General features: G+C 54.7%; 2 protein-coding genes across 21 annotated transcripts in view; one reads left to right on the top strand and one right to left on the bottom strand.

Annotated features, from left to right (window-relative positions):
* Positions 1-64: 64 nt before the first annotated feature.
* POLG (DNA polymerase gamma, catalytic subunit) lies at positions 65-17744 on the top strand. Of its 20 annotated transcripts, none has more exons than XR_014810470.1 (23): positions 65-206; positions 941-1718; positions 4569-4764; positions 5815-5979; positions 6089-6235; positions 6382-6461; positions 7261-7443; positions 7544-7698; positions 7826-7952; positions 8913-9146; positions 10533-10653; positions 10812-10898; positions 11144-11292; positions 11708-11868; positions 12493-12546; positions 12657-12774; positions 13241-13376; positions 13470-13716; positions 14911-15033; positions 15160-15328; positions 15448-15656; positions 16584-16744; positions 17229-17744. XR_014810470.1 is itself a non-coding variant. In XM_001927064.6 (23 exons), the coding sequence occupies exons 2-23, from the start codon at positions 1102-1104 to the stop codon at positions 17303-17305; spliced, it is 3675 nt and encodes a 1224-aa protein (XP_001927099.1). In that variant the 5' UTR covers positions 65-206; positions 941-1101; the 3' UTR covers positions 17306-17744. The 20 variants fall into 20 exon arrangements, 15 of the variants coding, with proteins under 15 accessions (XP_001927099.1, XP_084824727.1, XP_084824719.1 ...); XR_014810471.1 differs by having other exon boundaries at positions 65-234; XM_001927064.6 differs by having other exon boundaries at positions 11185-11292.
* Positions 16946-22452, bottom strand: part of FANCI (FA complementation group I) — a 78930-nt gene continuing 73423 nt past the window's right edge. The window contains exons 35-38 of the mRNA XM_001926870.7: positions 20830-20901; positions 19277-19372; positions 18616-18720; positions 16946-17660 (exon numbers count right to left, since the gene is read on the bottom strand). Coding sequence (XP_001926905.3) covers positions 17580-17660; positions 18616-18720; positions 19277-19372; positions 20830-20901 — 354 coding nt within the window. The 3' untranslated portion in view covers positions 16946-17579. The remainder of the gene's footprint in view (positions 17661-18615; positions 18721-19276; positions 19373-20829; positions 20902-22452) is intronic.

Raw genomic sequence — 22452 nt, 5'->3', positions numbered from 1 at the left:
GTCGCACTGGGAGTCTCCCGCCTGCCTCTCGGGGTAGCCGCGGGACCGAGCGGGACGCAGACGGGAAGTTGCGGCTGCCAGCGAGGCGGACTGGTCGGGTGGAAGCCACAGGCCACGCCGAGGCTGCAAAGGCCGCGCGAGGGGAGACGCCGCGTCTCTGGCCTGGGGTCGGCAGCCGCCGACTGAGAAGCTCCGGGTGGACTGAGGTTTCCGGAGGGTCGGCGCTGAGGGGAGGTCGGGTCGCTGAGCGGTGGCGAAGGGAGCGCGGCCTTGAGCTGGGCGGAGGCTCGTCCCAGGGCGCACCGCGGCGCTGCCGCCGGGCTCAGGCGGGCTGGCGGCCGGGAGCGCCGGGGGCCTCTGCCGACGCCACCTGCCGGGCTCCTTCGGCCCGCTGGGCCCCGGCCCGGGCGTGGGTGGGGACCCCGCGGGACGGCGGCCTCCCCGGACGGGTTCGAATCCGCGCGCTGGCTCCTAGAGGCGCTAGGGCCTCGGGCTGCGGCGGTCACGGTAATGGCAGCCACCGTTAGCCGAGCATTTGCCCAGGGCTGGGCTGCCCGACCTGGTCGCCCTGTGTCACCCGAAAAGCTGTCTGTATGGCTGGTAGAACTCATAACCCCATTTCAAAGAGTCGGGAACCGGGGCCTAAGAAGCTTGCCCAAGGTCATAGGTCTCCTAGGAGCCGGAGCCGGGATTCAAACCTGTTCAGAGTCTGCGCTCTTAGCCACTAACCTTCATCTTCCCCAGTGAACCCATGTGAGCCCCAGTTTTCCTCTGGAGGGATACTGATCCTTCTCAAGGTTGTCTGATGATTAACTGAGAAAATGTACCCAAAGGCGCCTGGCACACTGCCTGAGACGCAGCAAGTGCTTAAGAGCGATGGTTGTTAATGTAGCACGTGTTGGGCATTTCATAAGTTAACACTGTCGTCTGTCTCCTTTAGGATTTGTTGGGTGGAAGGCAGGCATGATCAGGACCGTTTCACTGACAGGAAAAGAGAGACGGGACGTGTCTCCCTCCACGTCTTCCCGCCAGTAAAAGCTGCCAAGCTGGAGCCCAAAGCCAGGTGTCCTGACTCCCAGCGGGGGGCTCCCTGCACCAACCATGAGCCGCCTGCTCTGGAGGAAGGTGGCCGGCGCCAGCGTCGGGCCAGGGCCGGTTCCAGCTCCAGGGCGTTGGGGCTTCAGCTCCGCCCCCGTCCCCGTCCCCAGCGACGGGCAGCCGCCGCCGCAGCCGCCGCAGGTGCCCTCCTCGGAGGACGGGCAGCTGCGGCACAACCCACTGCACATCCAGATGCTCTCGAGAGGGCTCCACGAGCAAATCTTCGGGCGCGGCGGGGAGATGCCCGGCGAGGCCGCGGTGCGCCGCAGCGTCGAGCACCTGCAGAAGCACGGGCTCTGGGGGCAGCCGGCCTCGCCCTTGCCGGACGTGGAGCTGCGCCTGCCGCCCCTCTACGGGGGCAACCTGGACCAGCACTTCCGCCTCCTGGCCCAGAAGCAGAGCCTGCCCTACCTGGAGGCGGCCAACTCCCTCTTGCAGGCCCAGCTGCCCCCCCGGCCCTCGAGCTGGGCCTGGGCGGAGGGGTGGACCCGGTACGGCCCCGCGGGGGAGGCCGAACCCGTGGCCATCCCCGAGGAGCGGGCCCTGGTGTTCGACGTGGAGGTCTGCTTGGCAGAGGGAACTTGCCCCACATTGGCGGTGGCCATATCCCCCTCGGCCTGGTGAGTAGGGGCTGGGGTTGGGGACTTCAGCACACGTGGGGGGCCCAGCTTAATAGTTTGGTTCAGGGAACATTTGCTGAGCTCCAACGATGTGTCTGATAGGCGCTTTTCCAGGGATTGTGAATTCAGCAGTGAGCTAAAATAAGTTGGACCCCAGCTTGTACAGAGCTTACTTTCTGGTGGGCAGGTGGGTGGTAAAGGACACCCAAGCAAAGGTCAGGTGGTGACAGGGGCTCTGCACAGAATCACAGTGGAGTGCTGGACTTGAAACTGACTGGGAGACCACTTGAGATCACCTTGATTTGGTGCCTTATGGCTTCCTGAGAAGTTGGCCCGAGACATTGGACTGTGTTTCTATCTGGGGATGCTAATGGTTCTTTTGAGCAAGAGAAACCTCCCTTTTGCGGCAGTGTCCCAGGCAGTGTAAGAGGCTTAGCATCCCCAGCTGTTCCCTTGAATGCCAGACTAAACCCCGCCCCCTTCAGTGTTTCCAAATCCTTCCCTCCCCCCAGGTAACACCCCCCCCCATTTGAGAAACAGTGTTTCCTTTCCCCAGCCTCCCAAGGCATTGGTGCAGGCATTTTGGTCCCTCAAAGGTATATCCCATCTCTTTCCTTTTTAAAATAACTTTTCTAAAGTGCTACCCACGTTTCTTTTTCAAACAATGATGGCAGTACTGTTTCTCCCCTTTTTTTATTCTTCATTCCAGGATTAAAATACTATTTACAACCTTAATGCTTTCAGGCATGGCCAGCAAAAAAAGTTGGCAGTTTCTTTATTCCTATTGGAAGCTACATCTTTGTAAAGAAAGCTGCGAAATGTTAAATATGCAGTTGAAAATGGTGAAAACATGGCTAAATAGATAAGGTAGGCATTAATGGCTGAAAAGAGAAAAACTAGATGATTCCTCATTGATTTAGTTGCAGTTAAGATGAGACTCTCAGTGCTTACTGTGTAACTCGATGGTCAGAATAGAGGGAATGCTGTCCATCATTTGAGGAGATGCAGTAGGCTGTGGTGGCTGAAAGGAAATGAGGGAACCAGTGACAAGAAGGACTTGTCTTTTGAACTTTTGGTCATTTGGGGCCACTTTACCCAAAGTCCCCTTTTTCTTTTCGCTGCCTCCTTCTTCCTCGACTAACTTTTCACCTCTTTCAGTTTTCTCTCCCTTTCCCTCCCACCCTCCTCTCATTCTCATTCCATTTCTTGCCAGTGGTACCAGGGGCACTGCTGGGTCTGCCTGGCGGCAGAGGTCATTGCTGAGGAGTGGGCTCGTGTGGGGCCTTCCTGGGAGCTGGGGTGGGGTGGGGGTGGGTTGGTGCCCGATGGGTCCCTGCCAGCAGCCCACTCTTCCTCTGGGCACATCCTTGCCACGGGGCTGGGGAACGTGAGGCTCCAGAGCAGGCCGCGGTTTCCATTGGGAAGGAGAAGCCCATAGGGCAACTTCCCCAAGGCTGCTGGTCAGGGCTTTGGTCATCAGACCAGAGGGACATTGCACAAGCTGTCAGTGCTGATGGACGAGTCACAGGGAAAGTGCAGTATGAATGGCAGTGGTTCTAACTCATCTTCAATTTGCCAGAGGTGTTTGTGTTTTGGCCTCTTTTTTTTTTTTTTTTTTTTTTTTTTTTTTTTTTTTTAAATCACAAGTCACTTTAACAAGGTGGTTCTCATGCATAGCTGCAGCCCTAGAGCTTGACCCCAGTCTGGCTTTTTATCACACCCAAAGTTCCTGTCATCACCCTGGCCTCCAGTATTTGCCATTCTTCATCCTTCTGTGTTGTTTTTAAGGACCTTGACACGCTGAATTGAAAAGGGAGGAGGTTTCAGCTTGAGTCCCTTAGTGTATTCCTACCATTTGGAGTATGAGTTAGGGTTTATTAGGTTTAAAACTGGGAACCTTTTTTTTTTTTTTTTTTTTTTTTGCTGCTAGGCCCTTCCCCGAAGAAACGAATTTTTTGTCATAAGCGTTGAGGCAGATAATCCTCCTCCCCTGTGTAAGGGGAGCAGGGGGGCTCCCTCAAAGCTGTGGTGGCCACTGTGTCACCACATGTGGCCTCGTCACTCACTTTGATACTGAGTGGCTTTGACCCTTTGGCATGATCTGTGGGCCATTGCCCCACACTTGGCCTGGTGGATCTGGAGCCAATTTCAGCCTTTTCCTGAATCCGTGTCAGCCCTATCCCCGTCGTCCCCCTGCCCCCGCCGGCCCAGCACGTATTTCCTAGCCCGTGTGCACATGCTTCCTCCATTCTGGCACTTTCCCTGGTCTCTCACTGAGGGTGGTTGCTTAGAGGCACAACACCTTCAAGGTGTGTGATTTGCTCTTTGTCCTTCCAATTCTTTCCAGGTGTCAGATGAGTCATCCTATACGTGTGTGCAGCATTTGTCTTTTTTTTTTTTTTTTTTTGTCACTTTGAATTACAAAATTCCACTTTGGGTTCTATTATAATTGTCTCTCTCCTTTGCTGGCACTTTGAACATTGGCTGCTTTGAGATCATAGACACGCGGAGTCAAGAATGTTCTAAGATGCCTCAGGGCCAGGCCCAAACTTGGTGAACCCTGGACCTCACAGACACCTTGGGGGGCCCAGGCTGGACGCCTGGCTGGGACACCCGGCCCTTTGGCACTTAGCTCCCTGTCTGTCTGTGGCAGTTGAAAAGTAAAGAAGCATCTGTAACTCCTTCCGCTCTGAACTCAGGCCCCTTCAGGCCCCGCCCAGCCCCCTGGTCTCACGTGTGTCCCCAGCTGCTAGTGCAGGACCTGCATGTGGCAGCAGGTGTGCAGTGGGGGTTGGGGAGCAGAACCTTAAGGCCTCCGTGCCCAAACTGCCTGCCTCTTACTATCCTCAGGTATTCCTGGTGCAGCCGGCGGCTGGTGGAAGAGCGTTACTCTTGGACCAGCCAGCTGTCGCCGGCTGACCTCATTCCCCTGGAGGTCCCTGCTGGTGCCAGCGGCCCCCCACAGCGCGAGTGGCAGGAGCGGTTGGTGGTGGGGCACAACGTTTGCTTCGACCGAGCGCATGTCAGGGAGCAGTACCTGATCCAGGTATGGGTCCCGGGGCCCAATGCAGGTTCTGGGCTGAGAGCCTGTCTCAGGGGCTGGGAGGGCGCTGCGTTTCCAGGCCGAGGCCTCCGTCGCCTTTGTGGTAGCTGCAGGGCCCCCTGTTGAGCAGCCTTTCCTGTGTGCCTAGGCCCAGCTGTTCTGTCACTTGGCTGTGCCTGGCACAGGACCTGAGTTGCCACAGAGTGCCAATGGCCTGCATTTATGTGTGGCATTTTCGAGCTTCGCGTGGGTCTTTGGAGGCTCTAGGCCGCGCAGCCTGGCTTCTCATTCTGCCTCGCCCGTTGGTGAGCAGCCTGAGCTTCTTAGCCATCCCTGAACCTCAGTGTCCTGGCTTGTAGAAAGAGGGAAATAGCAGAAACCGCCTCATAGGGTGGCTGGGACAGTTTGAACAATACACACATTGGACGCTCAGAACCACGTCTGGTGTGTGGTTATGGCAATTGTTAATTCTCTGGAAAGTGCCCTTGGAGAAGGGCAGGGCAGGTGAGAGCAGCCTTAGGCTTTGGCGGGGCTGCTGAAGCGCAGACTCCCAGGGCCCCAGAGCCTGTGAGGGCCGAGCCTGATAGCTCAGAAGGCCTGTTGTGGCCACTCTGGTCCCGAGAGCTCTTGCTAGATGCTGGGAAGGATTGTGTGCTGGGTCCGAGCCAGGCCTGTTCTTTCAAGGGTGGCAACAATTTGCAGTTCCGGTGTGGTGCAGCAGAAATGAACCGGACCAGTATCTATGAGGAGCCTGGTTCGATCCCTGGCCTCGCTCAGTGGGTTAAGGATCTGGTGTTGCCGTGAGCTGTGGTGTAGGCTGGCAGCTCTAGCTCCAATTAGACCCCTAGCCTGGGAACCTCCATGTGCTGTGGGTGCGGCCCTAAAAAGCAAAAAAAAAAAGAGGGGGGTGGGTGGCAAGGATTTGAGAGGGCAGGGCCCTCACAGGTGGAGGGACCAGCGGGTGTGAAGGCTGTGTGCTGGGAGGGGCCAGTTGCTAAAGCACCAAAGTGGCAGCGATGGGCCGGCCGCTGAGCTGCAGCCTCTCCTCCTCAGGGCTCCCGCATGCGCTTCCTGGACACCATGAGCATGCACATGGCCATCTCCGGGCTGAGCAGCTTCCAGCGCAGTCTGTGGATGGCAGCCAGGCAGGGCAAGCACAAGGCCCGGACCCCCCCACAGCGGGGCCACAAGTCCCAGAGCAAAGCCAACGGCCCAGTGGTGAGAACACCCTGGGGGACCGAGCGGGGGGGCATTGGGACCCCCTTACTGGCCTTCTGTCTGGCTTGAGGCCAAACTCATCTGCTGTGTTCCTTGCTCTGGCTTCCAGATCTCATCCTGGGACTGGCTGGACATCAGCAGTGTCAATAATCTGGCAGATGTACACCACCTCTATGTGGGGGGGCCTCCCCTGGAGAAGGAGCCTCGCGAGCTGTTTGTCAAGGGCAACATGAAGGACATCCGTGAGAACTTCCAGGTATGGCGATGGAGAGGGGCTCTGGGGACATGGGCTCTGGCAGACCCCTAGCGACCCTGGGGAGTGTGGCTTCCAGACCTGACCCTGTGACTGGCGGTGGCAGTGGGACGGCTGCCCACCCAGCGCCTTCCTGTCACCTGTGCCAGGACCTGATGCGGTACTGTGCCCAGGATGTGTGGGCCACCTTTGAGGTTTTCCAGCAGCAGCTGCCACTCTTCTTGGAAAGGTGAGGAAGTGCCCCTCTGGGGCCCCTGGGGTTGGGGTTCCTGCTCCCTGGGCCTGCTGTAACCAGGCGGGGGCCCTAGCTTTCCTGGGCGGGTGAAGGGAGCCACTCTGGCCAGTGGTGGCCTTCTGGGCCTTGGACTCTGGGGTTTCTGCAGAGGCCCTGGGTGGGAGGGGGATGAGGCTGTACTTGTTTCAGATGCGTGGTCCTGGTTTGCCAGGTGCCCCCTTTGAACCTAGATCTTGTGCTAAGGGCTTCACTTCCGTCTTGGTCATGTTTGCTGGTGAATTAGTCTTATGATGTGGTTGGTCAGAGTCAAAAGTGTCAGCCAGATCTGGTTCTGGTCTTGACTGTCCTATCCAGCTCATTTGACCTTGGCCAAGGTTACTTGGTTTGTCTGGGCCTTGGTGTTCTTATCTGTGAAACACACCCAAATACCCTGATTATTCCGGCTGTGAGGTTCTTGTATGGGCTCTTCTATGTATGGGGATGTTAGCACAGCACCTGGTGCTTAGTCGTTACTGGGCAAATGGCAGCTCCTTGGTTTTTGTGATCTGTTATTCCCACATTACCCCCGAGGACAGGATGACATTGTTTGCATCTTAGAGATGAAGCAGCTTGGGCTCAGAGAGATGCAGTGCTTACCTAGGGTTCTCGGCTGGGAGGTGGTAGAGTGGGGCTTAATCCCCTGTCTCTCTGACACGTGGGTGCTTGGGTTGAGGCTTGGCAGCTTGGCTCCAGGATTAGGCCAAAGCCTGGCCTCTTGTGGTCATTTATGGCAGCCCTGGTGCTTGTCCTCAAGGTGTCCCCACCCAGTGACTCTGGCTGGCATGTTGGAGATGGGCGTCTCCTACCTGCCTGTCAACCAAAACTGGGAGCGTTACCTGGCGGAGGCCCAGAGCACCTACGAGGAGCTCCAGCGGGAAATGAAGAAGTCGCTGATGGACCTGGCCAACGATGCCTGCCAGCTGCTCTCGGGAGAGAGGTAGCCAGGCCTTGGGTGGCAGGATCCCTGCAGGGGACAGGCAGGTGGAGTGCTGGCCTTGGGCTTGGCCTTAGTCTGCCCTGGGGGACTGGCTGTGCAGGTACAAGGAAGATCCCTGGCTCTGGGACCTGGAGTGGGACCTGCAGGAGTTTAAGCAAAAGAAGGCAAAGAAGCTGAAGAGGAAGGAGCCGGCCACAGCCAGCAAGTTGCCCATCGAGGGGGCTGGGGCCCCGGGTGATCCCAAGGAACAGGAAGGTAGGGAATATGGCAGGAGGGGTGCAGGAGTGGGTCCTGGGTCCCTCCAGCCTTCCAGAGGTGAGTCGGTCACCTGCAAGATCCCTCCCTGGTCCTGATCATCCCCCCCTCTCCTGCCCCCGTGCAGACCCCGGCCCCCCCAGCGAGGAGGAGGAGTTTCAGCAAGATGTCATGGCCCGCACCCGCTTGGAGCAGCTGAGGGGGACCACGGAGCTCCTGCCCAAGCGGCCCCAGCACCTTCCTGGACACCCAGGGTGAGCCCTGTCACCCAGCAGGTCCACAGGCCTCCCTTGGCGCTCCCTTCCCTCTGGGACATGCCTATTCTGGGCCCCAGCGCAGGGTTGGTGTACAGATGGGCCCTCCTTGACCTGCACCCTTTGTCCCTGCCGTCTTTTAGTCCTGCTCTCACTAGTTTTCTCTGAGCTCTGGGTCATTTGACTGACTCAGTACAAGCGCCCTAAGCAACTGCTGTGTGCTGGGCCTCACAGAAGTCACCGAGGTTACAAATAGGGCCGTTAACTCCTTTCCAGTAGCTGCTCCCTGGGAGGAGTTGGTTGTGCAGACCAGCCAGAGCCACTGGTATTTATATCCATGATGAGACAGAAGAGTGATCAGTGCTAAGGCAGTACCTAACTCTGCCTGGAGAAATCCAGGGCGGCTTCCTTGAGGAGGTGACCCTTCATTCAGACCCCAGAGGGTGGCAGAGATGAGAAAGTAGGGGCAGCCAGTGTGCACAGCAGGGTGCCAGTTCTTGTGCGCTGAGTGCCTCACTTGCCTCAGCCTTGTGTTGACTCTGGTGAGCAGCACGTGCGAGTCAGAGCTCTGAAGACCCTGGTGCGTCTGCAGAGCAGGTAGGAGGGCACATGGGCTCCTTTGGTCAGTTTCCCTGCATAAAGAGGAGCTTAGGAGAAGCGCAGCCCTGGGCTGTGTTTGTGGGTCCTGGCTTCTGAGCAGAACAGGGACACTGACATAGGCTTTTTCCTTTTGGGATATTTGAATTCTCTTGGATTCCGTGGGGTTCCTGGCTGCATCCCAAGAGGAGGGGATGTGACTGTAGGCTGAGGTCATACAGAAGGCTTTGGCGTCCCAGAGAGTGGGTGGGGCGCAGTCACAGGAGACAACGCCTTCCTTGCCATCACACGGTCATCGTCACCATTGTGTAGTGTCCCCTTGGTGCCCCCCCCCCCGTGACACTGCTCTCTTTGGGGGTGCAGGTGGTATCGGAAGCTCTGCCCCCGGCTGGATGACCCCGCATGGACGCCGGGCCCCAGTCTCCTCAGTCTCCAGATGCGCATCACGCCGAAGCTCATGGCGCTGACTTGGGACGGCTTCCCTCTGCACTACTCAGAGCAGCACGGCTGGGGGTACCTGGTGCCTGGGCGGCGGGACAACCTGGCCAAGGTGCCGGGCATGGCCCCAGCATCAACAGCAGTGCCCTGTCCCTACACGTAAGGCGCTGGCTCAGGAGCAAGTGGCTCCATTCTAGGAATCCCCTCCCCTTGCTGGAGAGACTCAGCTCAGGCGAACAGGGAGCTTGGTGTGGGTGGGCCAGTTTCCTTCACAGGAACCTGGAGAGGGAGGGCTGTTGGAAGTGACAAGGGGGGATGTTGTGCCCTGCCTCCCCCCACCCCGTTTTGGTCTTTTTAGGGCTGCACCCATGGCATATGGAGGTTCCCAGGCTAGGGGTTGAATCGGAATCACAGCTGCCGGCCTATACCACAGCCACAGCAACCTGGGATCCGAGCCATGTCTGTGACCTACACCACAGTTCATGACAGTTAATCCACTGAGCGAGGCCAGGGATCAAACCCATGTCCTCATGGATACTAGTCAGATTCGTTTTCACTGGGCCATGATGGGAACTCCCTGTGCCCGTCTTTTTGAGTATAAGCTATTGAGCGCTGACTGTGTCCTGGGTACGAACCTTTTACAGTACTCCTCTTGTCTGCTCCCCAAGCAGCCCCATGAGGCAGGATGCTGGTCTTCCTTTTATTTTTAAAATTTTTTTTTATTATTTACTTATTTATTTTTGTCTTTTTGTCTTTTGGTCCTTTTAGAGCTGCACCTGCGGTATATCGAAGTTCCCAGGCTAGGGGTCTAATCAGAGCTGTAGCCACTGGCCTACTCCGGAGCCACAGCCACGCCAGATCCGAGCCACGTCTGCGACCTACACCACAGCTCACGGCAACGCTAGATCCTTAACCCACTGAGCAAGGCCAGGGATCAAACCCGCAACCTCATGGTTCCTAGTCGGATTTGTTTCCGCTGCTCCACGACGGGAACCCCATGGTCTTCCTTTTAGAGTTGGCAAAACAAAGGCCTAGGGAGATGAGTTTATTGTCTGAGATCTCAGCCCTTGAGCTTTGACAGGCGGGGGTTGTGGAGAAGCCCTGGCGCTCTTCAGGTGGCCCAGAATTGAGAATCCTGGCTCTGCGGGGCAGCGTGACCCCCCTGCATGGGGCCTGTGGGCAGAGGGACAGGGATCCACCTGCCCTTTTGAGCTGAAGGATGGACAGCGGGTTGAGGGCAGCCTGTGGGGAGGGGGGCAGGTCTGGCCCTGACCTGGCCCCACTTTGCTGGAGTTTTTCCTGAGGCGGCAGTGGCTCTGGGTGAGAGATGCTTAGATTCGAGTCGGCCCAGGCCTCGAAACCCACCCTGCCACCCATGTGCTATCATCTTCAATTTGTCCCCCTGTCTGTGAACTAAGAAAAGTGCTGTCCATGGGTGCCTCAGAGCTGATTCTGAGGACAAAAAACGGGGATCGTGGAAGGTCCCAGCGAGCTACCTGGCCTGCAGGGACACCCCGTACTCAGCGGCTGCTGTTCTCTGCACAGAGCCATCGAGTCCCTGTACAGGAAGCACTGTCTTGAGCAGGGCAGGCAGCAGCCGGAGCTGCAGGAGGCAGGCCTGGCTGAGGAGTTCCTGCTCACCGACAGCGGCACCGTGTGGCAGACGGTGAGGCCCGAGGGGCAGCGGTGGGGTTGGGGGAGACTGGACGTGCCAGGCTGCTCATCCCGGCCATCCTGGGCCGTCTGTATGTTGGAGGGAGGGGCTGGTGGACTTGGGCTGACTTAGCCCCCTGCTTCATCCCCTTGGGACCTGGGCCCATCCAGGTGGAAGAACTGGGCTGCTTAGAAGTGGAGGCTGAGGCCACGTTGGAGAAGCTGCGAGCGGCAGATCCGGGTCAACCCCCAGCTCTGGTGAGCGGGGCGCCTGCTCAGGGTCCTCTGGGTGGGTGCTGGGTGGCAGGGCTCCCCCTTGCACCCATGTCGCTCTTTCCCTCCATGGAGTTCCCACAGTCTTGGATTGGGGGGCTGGGTGACAGGTGCTCCTTGCCTTTGTTGGAGGCCCGGGAGGAAGCCTGGGGCCTCGTGGCCGTCCCGTCGTCTCCCTGCTCGCCGTTTCAGGCCCGTTTCCCGCCCCCCGTGGCCCTCGCTGAATGCAGGTGCTGGAGCAGGGCCTGATGTGGGTGTGTGGCCCCCACAGACTGCTACGGGCAGCCCCCAAGCCAGCCGGCCAGCTCATCACCATGGCAATGGGCCTTACAACGAGGTGGATGTCCCCGGCTGCTGGTTCTTCAAGTTGCCTCATAAGGTGCGTGTTCCGGTTTGCGCCATGTTCCACGGTGTCCTCGCTGTGCCCCAGGCACACAGTAACCCCCATGACTCACTTGGAGAGCGCCTTTTTGCAGGAGTGCCGGTGGTAGTGGGGCGGAGTGTGATCTCAGACCCAGGTTGCCGTCTCTCTGAGCCCTTGTTTTCCTTCTGAAAATTGGGTGGTGAGGGGCCTGGTGGTGGACTTAAGTGACATTGGGCACGTCGGGTGTTGGCACTACATCTGGTACATGATGGGGTCTGTTGACTGAGGGCTGTTCCTGTGAAGGGAACCAGGTTTCTGTGTGTGTGTTTGTGTGTGTCGGTGGTGGGCAGAGCCCGGGTGTGCAGAACACTGGCTCCCCAGCTGGGGGTCTGCCATGTGCCTCCAGCCCTACTCCCTCTGTTCTTCTCAGGATGGGAACAGCTACAATGTGGGCAGCCCCTTTGCCAAAGACTTCCTGCCCAAGATGGAGGATGGCACCCTGCAGGCTGGCCCAGGAGGCGCCAGTGGGCCCCGTGCCTTGGAAATCAACAAAATGATTTCTTTCTGGAGGAATGCCCATAAACGTATCAGGTGGGCCACCGTGTGGGCAGAGACATGGCCCAGTTAGCACAGCCCCAGGGGGCCCCTGACAGCCCGTGCGGCCCCAGAAGGACGGCCCAGCTGTGGTCCAGAGGCCCAGCTGTTTGCGGTCCTGGTGCCAGGGGACCACAGGCAAGTCTCCTTCCCTCTCCAGCTTTAGTTCCCTGTTCTATACAGAGTGCTACCATAGGGCCTCGGTGGCCCCTCCTGTGGAGGGCTGCCAGACTGTAAGCTCTGTTGGGGGCTGGGTGCCAGGTCCTGGCAAATGGATTGAAGGCTGGTTTCAGGGCAGTTGTGGCTGCCGGCAGCACACGCTTCTGACAAGCTGGTGAAGTCTGTCCTGAGCGTGAAAGAGGTGGTGGTGGCAGGACTGATGTCGGATGCCTCCTGGACACGCCAGGATAGGGGCAGAAGCTGCCTCAGATACCTGGCCAGTTCCCAGATGCCTTATTTTACAGGGTGGTTAATGCTGGCACTCAGACCTTGGCTGCATCAGGGCCCAACCCGAGTCAGAAGGGCTGAGGCCACGCAAGCTGGGCTGAGGAGAGCCGTGTGGTGACGGGGAATGGATTCTTCTCCTCACGGCTGTGCTGAGCAACCTCTCTGTCCCCACAGCTCCCAGATGGTGGTGTGGCTGCCCAGGTCAGCTCTGCCCCGTGCTGTGACCAGGTATGGCCAGCCTGTGGTTGTGGGGGTAGGAAAACCGAGTGGGGCGGGTCCCGGGACCAGAGCAAGCTGTTGCTGAGACTCACGTTCTTCTCACCCCCACCCCCCACCAGGCATCCAGCCTTTGATGAGGAAGGCCGCTACGGGGCCATCCTGCCGCAGGTGGTGACTGCTGGCACCATCACCCGACGTGCGGTGGAGCCCACGTGGCTTACTGCCAGCAATGCCCGGGTACGTGCCCTCTGTACCTCTGGTCCTGCCCTTCCTCTCCTGTGTGTCTAGAAACTGGAGTCGCACAGGGCTTTTACTCTGAGGAGCACAGAAAGGGACCTAAGACCTGGGTCAGGCAGGACTCAATTCGAGTTCAAGTCTAGCTTCACAGCTTACCCATTTCTTCAGCAGACACGTTCTAGGCACCTGCTCCCGGCCAGCCGTTGACAAGGAATGATAAACACAGCTATTGTGGGCCTAGAGGGGCTGTGTATAGAGTCAGGCGTGGAGCAGGGGCTCTTCACCTGTCACCCACACTGCTGCCAGGTGGCCAGCCCTGGAATTGTGGCCTTTGGGGCAGTGCTCCCTGGCATTCCCTAAAACCATTCCCCTGGGAAGGGCCCAGCGTGCAGTCTCGAATGGTGACTGGAGTCCAGGCCTGGGTGGGAGGAGTCTCCCTGAGGGCCTGACCTCACTCTTCCGGCAGCCTGACCGTGTGGGCAGTGAGCTGAAGGCCATGGTGCAGGCCCCACCTGGCTACGTCCTCGTGGGAGCTGACGTGGACTCTCAGGAGCTGTGGATCGCAGCTGTGCTCGGAGATGCCCACTTTGCCGGCATGCACGGTGAGCAGGAGCCGGGGCTGGAGTGGAGGCAGCCTGAAGCCTCGCTGGGTGGGGTTCTGAAGTCGCCTCGTTCACCCCTGCCCTGCCCTCCAGGTTGCACAGCCTTTGGGTGGATGACACTGCAGGGCAGGAAGAGCAGGGGCACCGACCTGCACAGTAAGACAGCTGCCACGGTGGGCATCAGCCGTGAGCACGCCAAGATCTTCAACTACGGCCGCATCTACGGGGCGGGGCAGCCCTTTGCGGAGCGCCTGCTGATGCAGTTCAACCACCGGCTCACACGGCAGGAGGCAGCCGAGAAGGCCCAGCAGATGTATGCGGTCACCAAGGGCCTCCGCCGGTGAGGGTGCCACCCCCATCCAGTTACCCCCAGGGCCGCAGGCTGGCTTTTACGACCCCCAGGGTTATCTCTTCCCATTATCTGACCCCTCACCCGGCCCCTCTCCCTCCAGGCCCCTGTGACCTAGCTCCTGGCTGGTTTGTCTTCAGGTTGTGATGTTTGTTTGCTTAACAGTTTTCTTCATGGGGTTAAAGCTGTACTTTTATGTTGTCACCCAGCAGCAGCTGGTCGGTAGCTCTGGTTGTGCAGAATAAACAGCAGTGTGGGGGTTGCACTCATAAGCCTGCAGGGAATGAGAGTGAGCCGAAGCGGTCGGTGTAGTAAAAGGCTGCTGATGGGAGAGCCTGAGGAACACCAGAGGTTTTAGACTGACATTAGCAGAGGAGGAAGCCTTCCCAGGGCTCCAGTTTGCTTCCTCCGATGGTACCTCGTGTGCTCAGGGCCTTAGGAGTCTCCTAGGAGGGAGCCTGATCTCCTGGTGAAAGACGAAGAGTTAGGTCATAATGGTGTAGTAACAGAAGAGGGGGCCGGCACTGTCCAGTGGGGCGGGGGGCAGTGTGCGCTCAAGGAGGCAGGGCCTTAGTTGTAGAGCGCCTTTGAAGGCTTCAGAGAGGCGTCTGGACTGAGACCCTACATCTTTGAGCAGAGGAGTGACATAGCTCCAGAGCCTTTAGGGGACAAGTCTGGTGATGTCTGAAGTTGGGCTGAGGTTGGGAGTCTGGGGGCAGTGGGACTGGGAAGGCTCAGCCAGGCCTGGTCCTGTGTTCTATCCCCTGCTCCTCTAACGGGCCTCTCCCCTTCAAAGAGCAGCCCCTTCTGTCTGCCCTCCCCCCAGTCTGGGGTGGGAGCCCTTACTGCCTCCTCAACTAGTGCAGGCCACCTGGGGGTCACTCAGCAACACAGGTTCTAAGGCATTAAGGCAATAGTAATGGCAATGACCTTTGTGTTCAAGTCTGTCCTTTACTGGGGTAGCACAACATCCTGGGTTTTTGTCTAGGCTCTGCCTCTCCCTGGCTGTGTGATACCAGCAGGTTGCTTAGCCTGAGCCTCTCCTCCTCTGAAGTTGAGCCTGGAGGGACAGCATGACCCCAGGGGTGTTGTGGAAGTGGAGGGAGGTGGTATTGAATCCTCCAGCCTGGGGTTTGGCACAGAGGAGGCCTCCCCCAGGAATCAGTTGTGACGCTGCCCCCCCAGGTATCGGCTGTCAGATGAGGGCGAGTGGCTGGTGAGGGAACTGGACCTCCCTGTGGACAGGACCGAGGACGGCTGGATTTCCCTGCAGGACCTGCGCAAGATCCAGAGAGAAGCTTCGAGAAAGTGAGTGCCTGCTGAGTGTTAAGCTGGAGGGAGGGTCCGGGTTGGCTCCAGGACAGCTGGGATGCTTTGTTTTTAGCTGAGGCACTGAAAGACCAGGCTTGTCCTCTCTCTGTTCTGGTCCCTCAGGTCACGACGGAAGAAGTGGGAGGTGGTTGCTGAACGAGCGTGGACGGGGGGCACAGAGTCAGAAATGTTCAATAAGCTGGAGAGCATTGCCACGTCTGACACGCCACGTACGCCGGTGCTGGGCTGCCGCATCAGCCGAGCCCTGGAGCCCTCCACTGTCCAGGGGGAGGTATCTGTCTGGCTGCCCTGGGAACCTGGGGAGGGAGGCACGGGGAGGGCCTGTACCACCTCCTACTCAGGACATGAACCGGCGTGTGGCCTTCTCGCCTGTGCCCACCTTCCCTCCAGTTTATGACCAGCCGCGTGAACTGGGTGGTGCAAAGCTCAGCTGTGGACTACTTACACCTCATGCTGGTGGCCATGAAGTGGCTGTTCGAGGAATTTGCCATTGATGGGCGCTTCTGCATCAGCATCCATGACGAGGTTCGCTACCTGGTGCGGGAGGAGGACCGCTACCGTGCCGCCCTTGCCCTGCAGGTCACCAACCTCTTGACCAGGTAACTCTGGCCGTTATGCCAGGCGTGTGGGGCTTAGACCAGGCTAAGCATGATCTGAATGTTCATCTCTCCACAAATAGATGTTCCACCTCTTATCTCAGTTTCTCAATTCATAGGAAATTGAGATATTTTCCTTAATATGTAACCACTAATTCTTAAGTGCCAAGAGTTTGTTATTCTCTTTACCAGCAGAAGAGAAACCATTGTTCATGGGGAAACTCAAATGTGATTTTAATAGTATTCTATACTTTTTTTTTTTTTTTTTTTTGTCTTTTTGCTATTTCTTGGGCCGCTCCTGTGGCATGTGGAGGTTCCCAGGCTAGGGGTCTAATCGGACCTGTAGCCACCAGCCTACGCCAGAGCCACAGCAACACGGGATCTGAGCCGCGTCTGCAACCTACACCACAGCTCACGGCAATGCCGGATCCTTAACTCACTGAGCAAGGGCAGGGACCGAACCCACAACCTCATGGTTCCTAGTCGGATTCGTTAACCACTGCGCCACGACGGGAACTCCGTATTCTATACTTTTTTATATTTAGTTGTATTTTCTTGTATTCTTAGTTTATACAATTGAACTAAATGATATTACAGTTTCATGTTGATCTGTCCTGATTAATGGGTAAGTAAGGTTTTAATAAAGATAACAAAAGGCCTCAAATTCAAACTCTGGCCCAATAATTGAAAGAAATTCTTTATATCAATACAGTGTACCAAGCTGGAAAAAAGGTGTGTTTTGAGTCTATAACTGCATGTTAGTGTCACAGTGGGAGGCATCTGGCTGCTGGACGGAGGGCAGTGCTGGCCCTTCAGCCTTCTTCACTAAGTGAACACATAAGTTGGGTGCAGGGAGGCCCTGCTGGAAGGGATACTGGGTCATTTCTCTGCTCACGACAGGGACGTGACTGAGAGATGGTTCTCTTTCAGGTGCATGTTTGCCTACAAGCTGGGTCTGAATGACTTGCCCCAGTCAGTCGCCTTTTTCAGTGCAGTTGATATTGACCAGTGCCTCAGGAAGGAAGTGACCATGGATTGTAAAACCCCTTCCAACCCAACTGGGATGGAAAAGAGATACGGGATTCCCCAGGGTGAGCACAACATGTTTGTTCCTTGTTACGTGTAGGCCATGAGGCTGACTAGAAAGTAGTCTTGAACAACAGGAGGCCTGGGGCACCAGAGGGTGTGATCCGTTTCTAACGTGTCCTGGGTCTAAAGTGAACATGACGTCCAAACACAAAGGGATGCGTTTCTGGCAAGCTGTTCTCCCATCTATTCTCTTTCCTCTTCAATTACAACAGAAATACTTCAAGATTTATTGTATAAAGTCAAAGTGCAAACTTACATTAAAAAATGGTGCTTTCAATGTCCAACAAGTAAATCACAAAGTTTCTATTTAAAATGTATATAGAACAAACGTGTACCAGAAGAAAGCAGACCCTCCCACATGTACTGTTACCATGCCTGGCAACCTCTCTGAGCACTTCCATCCTTTTTAACATGATGCTCCTCTTCTCACTTAGCTCTGAGCACAGTGTTGAGAAAGCATCCTAACAAATTTGCACTGTTTTCCAGGTGAAGCACTGGATATTTACCAGATAATTGAACTCACCAAAGGCTCCTTGGAAAAACGAAGCCAGCCTGGACCATAGCTCTGCCTGGAGGCTCTGAATTTGCTCCCGTGGAGCTTCATTGGGGCGGTGCAGGCTCTAAACTCAGGCTTTCAGCTGTGCTTTTGGCAGAATGGCTGGCCTTAGGCCAGTCCTTTTTCAGTAGTGGGACCCGCCAAGAACGACTGCCTCCAACTGAAGGTGCAGTTGAGTTCAGTGGGTTCAGAACCAAGATGCCAACCTTGGTGCAGGCTGTAGGACAAGGGGGCGTTTTTGCTTATTGGGTAAAAAGCAAGCAGAAGCCCCAAAGTTCCCATTAACTCAGGCATTTCATTTCTTTTCTCCTTTTCTTCTTGGCTGGTTCTTTGTTCTGTCCCTCATGCTCTGATGAGGTACCCTAGAAGGGAGAGAGGTCATGCTCTAATGTGATCAACCTGCTCAAAGGCCGTGGAAATAAAAACAGAAATCCTTTATCTTCTCATCAAAGCCTGTGTGAGTCATGCTCTCGCCCCTCTGCCACTCGTGGCAGGTAGTTAGGCTGGCGATGGGGGGACCTCGGCAAAAGAGGAAGGTGGTGGTGACCCCTTTCCTTTGGACTGTTTGACCTGGGGGGATAGATACATGGGGACAGGCAGGCAGAGAAGGGGCCTCAAAATGCTAGACTCCCCTGAACTCAGGTGCCCAGGGGCAGAGGGAAGGGTGGGGCCAGGTGCTTTACGACCTGGAGTGTAAATTAAAGAACATAGGTTCTGGTTGTGAAATGCTAGCAAACTGAGGATGTTTTATGTGAACTTCCACTTTGAAATGGAGTGGAGCACTGATCTGCTCCTCCTTTTCTGGACAGACAGGTGATGGAAACTCTAGGTAAGGAAACACCTGCGTCCAAGATGCTGCAGGGCTCACAGTGTGCTAGGCGGCTGCTCTGCTCCCTTTAGTCTCAGCAGAGGAGAAAGGAGGATAAGAAACTGTCATGACCACCTGAGCTGATGACAGGGGGGCCCTACTTTGAATGAGGGTGGGGTAGAGAGGAAGTAAAACAGTTTCACAGGGCTTGAGCTCCTAATTTTCCAATGGTTCAAAAGATCCCAGAGGGAAGACCCACAGTAAGACCTCGTTTTCATCACCTTCTTTCTGGAAATGTCTTCCCACAGTGTACTCAAGCCTGGGCATCAAGGTTCAGCCTTCACAACACCTCTCTTGACACTCCTCAGTGTCACCTTTGACTGCTTTCTGGCCCTTTCCTTGTGGTCGCTGCCCCTCCATTAATCTGGATGTTCACAGAGCAGCTACTAATAACCAGCTGGGAAGGGTAGCTGGGGCTAACTGCACTCCAGTCAGAAGCAGGCACTGACCTCTTCATTTTCATCCTCATCCTCTCGAAGAACCATGTCCAGGATGTTCCCTTTGATCTTGAAGTCTCGGGAGGTGCTGAGCTTTATGTGCTGCATCAGGTTCACCTGTGATAGGATCATGAACACAGGCACGTTTTCCTACCGACTGATGACTGAGCCTGCCCATGAAGGCCTAGGCCATCTCCAACAAACCCTGCAGTGCCTGCCTAAAGAGCCCCCCCCTTTTTTTTTTTTTTTTTTTTTGGCCTTTTAGGGCTGTACCTGCGGCATATGGAAATTCCCAGACTAGGGGTCGAATTGGAGCTGCAGCTGCCAGCCTGCACCACAGCCACAGCAACACCAGATCTGAGCCACGTCTGCAACTTATGCAGCAGCTTGCAGCAATGCTGAATCCTCAGCCCACTGTGTGGCCAGGGATTGAACCGCATCCTCATGGATACTAGTTGGGTTCTTAACCAGCAGAGTCACAACAGAAACGCCAAAGGGCTAACTTTCTTTTCCATCAGTTTCCTTGCACGAATGGTAGGCTTCAGGCCATGAGATCAGAAACAGCGAAGAAACAGAACTAGGTTTTTTTTCCACTACAGTCATGCTGTTTCAGTTTGCCAGGTCCTTGCAAGAGGCAAATGCAATCGGTAGAAAACAACAAGAGTATGTTTACCTTGGATCTCTTAGAAAGGTGGATGAGAAATTTTTCATACTGTTCGATGGCAAAGATGAGATTAGGGATCGGCTTGGTTTCCCGAAGAACTCTGGCCTATAGAGCAAAGAAGAGAAGACCTAAATTTTGGGTTTAGGGATTTTTTGAAGTCCTCTGAACTGTCCATAGCAGATGTGGCTCACGGCTTTGGGGAAAAGCTAATCCATTCAAATGCAGTTTTACTTAAATATGAGTAATTAAGACTGTTCAGACAGTTTAACCATTAAGAGACCTACATGCCATTGGAGACAGCAACAAACCCTCCCATGTATATTTCCTAAGTATTACCTAGAGACTGGCTGAGGGAAGGACGATTTGTAGATACTTGGTTGCCTCTCTGACTTAACATTCTTACAGCAATGAGCTATTTCCCCTCTCTGGTCTCATATTCATCTTCACTGCCAGGATAATCTCTTTTCTCTCAACTTGAATTTTAATTTGTAGATCCCTTTTTAGGCATACAGACATGTTTATATTTATTTTTTTATAATATTTTTTTGCTTTTTAGGGCCACACCTGCAGCATAGGATGGTTCCCAGGCTAGCAGCTGAATCAGAGCTACAGCTGCTGGTCTACACCACAGCTCACAGCAATCTCGGATCCTTAGCCCAAGAGTGAGGCCAGGGATTGAACCTGCATCCTCATGGATACTAGTTAGATTTGTTTCCATTGAGCCACAGTGGGAACTCCTTTGGAGAGAACTCTATGTCTGAACATTTAGGTTTGTACTTTTTCATGTCTACATAGTATTCTATGGTAGAAATGTACTCCAAGTCCTTTCAGCCAGTCCTCTATTAGTGGGTATCTTAGTTTTCCCAGTATTTCACTTTTACTTACAACATTGCTAGGACTATTCTATACATACGTCTTTGCAAATTCTATACCCTAGAAGAGGAACTGTTGCATTAAAGTGTGTCTGCAGTACACCAGACAACCCACTTCCTGCAGCCGCCCAACCCTTCACACCCTGGCACGCACTCACTGTCCGTAAAACCACTTCTTCCCCAGTGGTCATCCCTAAGCTATCTCTATTTTTAAAGAAAGAGCTCAAGACTTTCTGATACTTCGTGAATAAAGCATATGTTTTTTCGTTCAGAGGAAAAAAGATGTGCCATCTGAACATAAATTCCATGAGCTAAGGAAGCAGCCATACAGAAATATTTTTTTCCCAGCTTTACTGAGATACAATTCACACACCATACAATTTACCCATTTACATTGTACAGTTCATTGAGAGAGTTGTACAACCATCACCATAATCAATTTTCGATCATTTTCACATCTCCCCCCTCAAAGAAACCCTGTACCCGTCCTGGCAGGCACCTTTGCAGTTTTTCCAACAACCCACTGCCACCCCACTCCCCAGTCTAGGCAACCACGAATCTGCCTTTTGAGATCTGCCTTCTCTGGACATTTGGTATAAATGGACCACATAGCCTGGGGCCTCTTTCCCGTAGCCCAGTCCCCTGCAGACTCCCGCAGTCACACCCGAGTGACCACCGGCAGCGGCTTACCACGGCCGAGGCACCCGCAGCGGCTTTCTCCTTCTTTTCTCCCGTATGTTTTAGGCTCTTACTCTTCTTGTTCTAAAGAAACAACAACAAATTCTCTCATTCCTGAAGATTTTTCTGCAGCCCGGTGGCAATTTTCTAGTAAGGTGACTACAAAGTCTGGGTGAAGAGACTGTCCTGCAGCAGATGCTGGAAGGTGGGGACATCCTGTGACACTCCATAATCCCCAGATAGTATCTTTGTAGTTTTTGTTGTTGGGAGGTTTACAGTCTTGCTCTTCGCATTGGCACATGAAAGTGAACCACTATTATATCAGCCAGCCCAGGGCACAGCGAGGCACAGAAGGGCTGGGAAAGTGGGGGCTGGCAAGGTGGTAGCAGGGATAGGGGTTTCCCTACTGGGGAGTTAGCTAAAGGGGTGCCTAGAGGAGAGGACGCTGGAGAGGCTGTTCCCGGAGCCATCCGTCCTACATGACAAGTGGTTATGTGCTCCAGGAGGGTTTAAAGGTCACAGGAACACTTGTTTCCCAGAGAATAAAGAGCTCCTAGAGAAAGGAACCAAGAGGTACAGGATTCTGATGAGGCAGAAGAGAACTGAGACATGAATCAGGAGAAACAGGGGAGAAAAACTACCCAAGTGTGAGGTACACAGAGAAGAACCTTCTTCCTGAAGGGGAGTTCTATGCTCTCAAAGAATGGAACATGTCAGGCTCCAAGTAAAAGAAAAATAGACTTGCAAATGGAGAAATTATTTTACTGGCGCCACATGAGAGGCAGGAACATGGTTCACACGGCATGTTCTGGAAAATAAGAAAATGCAGGAACCCCAGAGAGGCTGGTCTGAAGAAACCTATTCTTGGCCTTGGAAGGCAGGGTAGAGGGTAAAGACTTTTTAAAGGAGGGGCAGAGAAACAGCCATAGAACTGTGAACAAATGAGAAGTAAGCCGTCTTCCTAAAGGTTGTACCCAAGATGGGCCCTCACTGAAACTCACCAAATCAACCCCATCTACTGCCCATTTCTGCTGGTTCAGGCAGGACTAAACTGCAGCTAGGAGAGAAGCATCTCTTAAAGGTAGACAGTTTTGAGCAATGGCTTTCATTGCTTTCTTCCTATTAAGATCCGAGACTATGGGGAAAAAAGAAGGGGCTACGAGAGAATAAATAGATCTGAAAGATTGGCAAATGCAACCCAGACTTCTAGATAAAAGTTGGAGTTAATGGAACCATGGGCTCTCTAACAAAGAAAAAATGCCTGTGGATCAGCTGACTTGTCAAGTATGGCTCTAAGTATGGATAGAGAAGGGAAGAAATATCCAGGTTTTTGTGTAATACAGGAAAAAATAGTCTAGAAGGTGCCTGGTGATATGTAGAAGCAAATGCTTGAGACCTGGGTCGAACGCAAAACCCCAAAACCTTCCAACATTTTACATGTCAGCAAGAATCAAGTATGATCCTAGAGCAGAGGGGTTGGGTAACTACAACCTATAGGCCAAATCCAGCCAAACTGCTTGTTTTGAATGAAAAAAAGTTTGGGGAGTTCCCTGGTGGTGTAGTGGTTAGGACTTGGCACTTTCAATGCTGCAGCCGGGGTTCAATCCCTAGCTGAGCTCCCACATTACGCTGCTG

This window comes from Sus scrofa, chromosome 7 (genome assembly GCF_054392235.1).
Source record: "Sus scrofa isolate SSC_HxYL_T2T_F1_AM1 chromosome 7, Sscrofa_HxYL_maternal_Yorkshire_Landrace_v2.0, whole genome shotgun sequence".
NCBI classification, from domain to species: Eukaryota; Metazoa; Chordata; class Mammalia; order Artiodactyla; family Suidae; genus Sus; species Sus scrofa.
This window is presented reverse-complemented; position numbering and strand designations above follow the sequence as displayed.